The 4115-nt window shown below is 31.2% G+C and overlaps 1 protein-coding gene across 1 annotated transcript in view; it reads left to right on the forward strand.

The window, feature by feature from the left end:
- The window catches only part of LOC106462778 (piezo-type mechanosensitive ion channel component 2-like), a 166367-nt gene that overhangs the window by 90932 nt on the left and 71320 nt on the right, over window positions 1–4115 (forward strand). Inside the window, exon 23 of the mRNA XM_022390367.1 lies at window positions 1023–1128. Coding sequence (XP_022246075.1) covers window positions 1023–1128 — 106 coding nt within the window. The remainder of the gene's footprint in view (window positions 1–1022; window positions 1129–4115) is intronic.

Raw genomic sequence — 4115 nt, forward strand, 5'->3', positions numbered from 1 at the left:
ATATCTGACATATAACCTTTTTGGTCAGATAATATTATTCCCTGTTCACATGATTCTCAACTGAAAATGTTTTAATTTCACTAGACAAAAAATAACAATTCATATAATAAATTTTCAAATTTATTTCGCTGTTTTACATTGCTTTTTATATGTTTAATTGTATGGGATATTTGATATTTATACTTAGTAAAGACTTCATGTTTAGTGTCAGTTATTTAAAATATAATTCAGCCAGAAAAAAAATTCTGGACTAAGACAGCTTTTTAAAATGTGATGTTGTGAGTAATCTTCATTATGTTTAGTGTTTCATTTTTATAAACAAGTAAGTGGGATGTTTCATTATAATTTCTAATCATTGGACTAATCAAACAAGTAAATAGAGTAAGTGATAATCATATGTAAATTAATTACAAGATTGATTTTGTGCATTCAAATTTGAACTTAAAGGGACTGATAAAAATGCCACCTGTTGAAGGGATTATTTTGTTTCCATACATTTATATTTAGTAGAGAAGTGTCTTTCATTCTCAATTAGATACTTTGGCAGAATAGCATGTTAGTTAACAATAGATAGGCAAACAATGATTTATAAGTATAAGGAGGATTTTATTGGTAGTAGAATGTACTACATGGTGGTATTTGAAACTCTAAATTAAATATTTCCCTGGTTGTCATTTAGGTATTCATAAAAGCAAAATATAACTTCTGTCTTTCAACCAGTGTATAAGATCTTAACAGGTATTTATAAAATAAGAAAACTTTTCAAAATATTGAAACTAAACTCAAGACACTAGACAAATGTAGTATTTTTATTTGAATATTTGGGCTCAAACAACTTTGTTTCATGAAGCATTTCTTTCAGTTTCTATGGACTAAAATTTCTGAACCTTATGTAGATGTACTAATAACCTTTGGTTGTTTATAAAATTAGTACATTTACTTTGATGTTTTCTAAATTTAACTTTTGCTATTGCAATGATTGTTAACTTTTAAAGAATTTTTGTGTTCTTTCTCTACTTCAGGTATTCAGTTGTGTTTTTCTATCCAATCTGTACAAGAATTTTTGTTGGCTGGTCCAATTACTAGGAATTGTTTGTATGAAGAAACTGAGTGTTCAGTCAAGAGCAGGTAAAATAATTTACTTTAGAAATGTGTATGTGTGTAACAAAGAATATTCAGCTATAACTGCTAATGGGTGAAATGTGTATGTGTGTTTACATGTGTGTGTAACAAAGAATATTCAGCTATAACTGCTAATGGGTGAGTTAATTTTTAAAAGCAAGGTGAAGAAACAAGGGGTAGAAAGTAAATTGTAAATGAGGGATTACATAAGTTAAGTAAGTATTCTAATAGGACATGTTGATTGGTCTATCATCTCTATTTATACACACATGACTGTTTTTCATTTTACAAGTGCTCTCTTTCTTAAGTTCTTTTCTATGTTTGTTTGTGCATTTCTTGTGATCTTTACATTTTTCCAGTCAAAATTACCATCACAGTTCCAGAAATGCTCAGCTAGAGTAGAGGACATAGTGTTGTCATGTTTTATGTCATACTGGTGTTCTTTCAATCTCGTTTTTGTTTGTCATATGTACATTTTACTGGAATTACAACTTCAATCTTTATCTTCAGTCTTTTTAAGAACTTTGAGTGTTTGTTTTGAATTTTGTGCAAAGCTACATGAGGACTATCTGAGCTAGCCATCCCTAATTTAGCAGTGATAGACTAGATGGAAGGCAGCCAGTCAACATCACCCACTGCCAACTCTTAGGCTGCTCTTTTTTACCAATGAATAGAGGGATTACTGTCACATTATAAAATCCCTATGGCTTAAAAAGCGAGCATGTTTGGTGTGATGTGGATTCAAACCAGCAACCAGTAGATTGTGTGTGTCAAGCACCCCTAACCACCATGCCATGCCACTCCCTTGAGTGTTTATAAATAGTTGACAGTTTTGTTTTGTGGAATGAATGCTACCTTGCAACCATTTAATCAAAATGGTTTAGCAATTTTTTTCCAAAATCCCAGGTAAAAATGGTATACTAATGAACTTGTTTTGAGAAGTAATTAATTGAGTTAATTCAGAGTATTTCATTTGTAGATGTTTGTCGTTCATATTTTGGAAAACTCTGTCAAGAATTATATGGTCATAAACTTTATCTACTACTACTCCTTTTAAATAAATTTTTTTTGTTTATATCTGTAATATCTGAATATATGTTAATAGCACACTAAGCATATGTGTTAAAAGTGCTTAGTTTCTGACTTAAAGGAAGGTTAGAGTTGTAATGTGGTGGTATACTGATGGCAAAGCATTTTCGAAATACACTAAATTTTAACATATTGTAAAATGTGAGTTGCATCCTGTTGAAATTGAGGATTTCAAAGATAATAGCAAAGAAATTGAATTCATTTGGGTTTCTGTTAGTGGATTTAAAGGGAAAAGGCTTTTAGTGGGAATATTTTACAAACCACCAAATGATACTGATGAAATTAATGAGAAACTTTACAATGAGATTTCAGATTTCAGCTGTGAAAGAAGTCATAATTATGGGTGATTTTAATTTTAGGCATATGGATTGGGAAATGCTAGTGTCAAACCATGAGGGAGAAAGGTTTTTGGAAACTGTTCAGGATGGCTTTCTTCACCAGTTATTCAAGGAACGAACTAGAAACTATACTATTTTGGACTTATTGTTAACTACAATGACAGAAATGATCAAGAGGGTGGAAATTGGGGAACATCTGGGTGCAAGTGATCATTATCCAATTGGGTTCAATGTTTTGCTGCATATGGAAATAAGGAATAATGATATTTTGGTTACAAATTTCAAAAAAGCAAATTTTTGAAAGGATGCAACAAGAATTATCTGTTGTGAATTGGGTTATTTGGAGACACTGATTATATGTTGAAAATTTTTAAAGATAAAGTTTTAAATATTCAAGGTAAACATATTCCTTATGGAAAGAAAAGGATACCTGCAAATAAAAAAAACCAGGTTGGCTCACAAAGAGTTTGAGATAAAATTAAAGAATGGCATCATAAATTTAAGAATTTTATATTGACTGGTATGACAGAAGATATAGAAGATCAAGAAAGTTGGTGAAATAGGAAATTAGGACACCAAATAGGACGTATGAGAAAAGTTCGGCTGAAAATGTAAAAATGAACAGTAAGGATTTATCTAAATATATTAAGGTTAAACAAAATGTTATGATGGGGTAGGGCCCTTGAGGAATGATAAAGGAAAGATAGTATCTGATGATTATGAGATGGGTGAATTATTAAATTTTGATTTTTCTTCAGTTTTTACTAATGAAGATTTAAGCAGTATTCCACATCTTGAACAGTTGATAAATGGAAACAAGATCAAACAAGATGACTGCATTAATTTTGAGGTAAAAAAAATTAAGAAGTTTAAAAAACAATAAGGCTCCTGGGTCAGATAATATTTCCCCAACTATTTTGAAGGAGGTTAAAGATTGGATATGTGATCCACTTTCTACTATTTTTTGTCAGTCCTTGAATAGTGGGCAGGTACCAGAGAATTGGAAGTTAGCTAATGTAACTCCTCTTTTCAATGTAGGTGATAAAATTGTTCAAGTAATTATAGACCCATTAGTCTTACATCAGTTTGGGGAAAAGTTTTGGAAAGTCTGTTAAATCAGAATTTTACTGGATAGTCAACATGGTTTCACTAAGGGAAAATCTTACCCTACAAATCTTTTGACAATTTTTGAATAGGTTACTGCTTATGTTGATGAGAGTAAGAGTGTAGATCTGGTAAAAGGCTTGTAGAAAAACATAGGTGTGGGGGATAAGTTAGCAAATTGGATATAAGAGTGGTTGGAGGGCAGAAAACAGAGGGTTCTTACAAATGGAGTTCAGTCAAACTGGATTAATGTCACAAGTGGAGTACCTCAGGGCTCAGTCTTAGGACCTTTGCTCTTTTTGATTACATAGGTGAAGGAATAGTCAATAAAATACTTATATTTGCAGATGATATTAAAGTCTTGGATGTTTGCTAGCTGTGAAGAGGATGCCACTGATTTACAAAAAAATTTAGATTATTTAGTGAGTTGGGCAAATAAATGGCAGATGGGTTTTAATTATA

The sequence above is a fragment of the Limulus polyphemus genome, unplaced genomic scaffold (assembly GCF_000517525.1).
Source record: "Limulus polyphemus unplaced genomic scaffold, Limulus_polyphemus-2.1.2 Scaffold48, whole genome shotgun sequence".
Taxonomy (NCBI): Eukaryota; Metazoa; Arthropoda; class Merostomata; order Xiphosura; family Limulidae; genus Limulus; species Limulus polyphemus.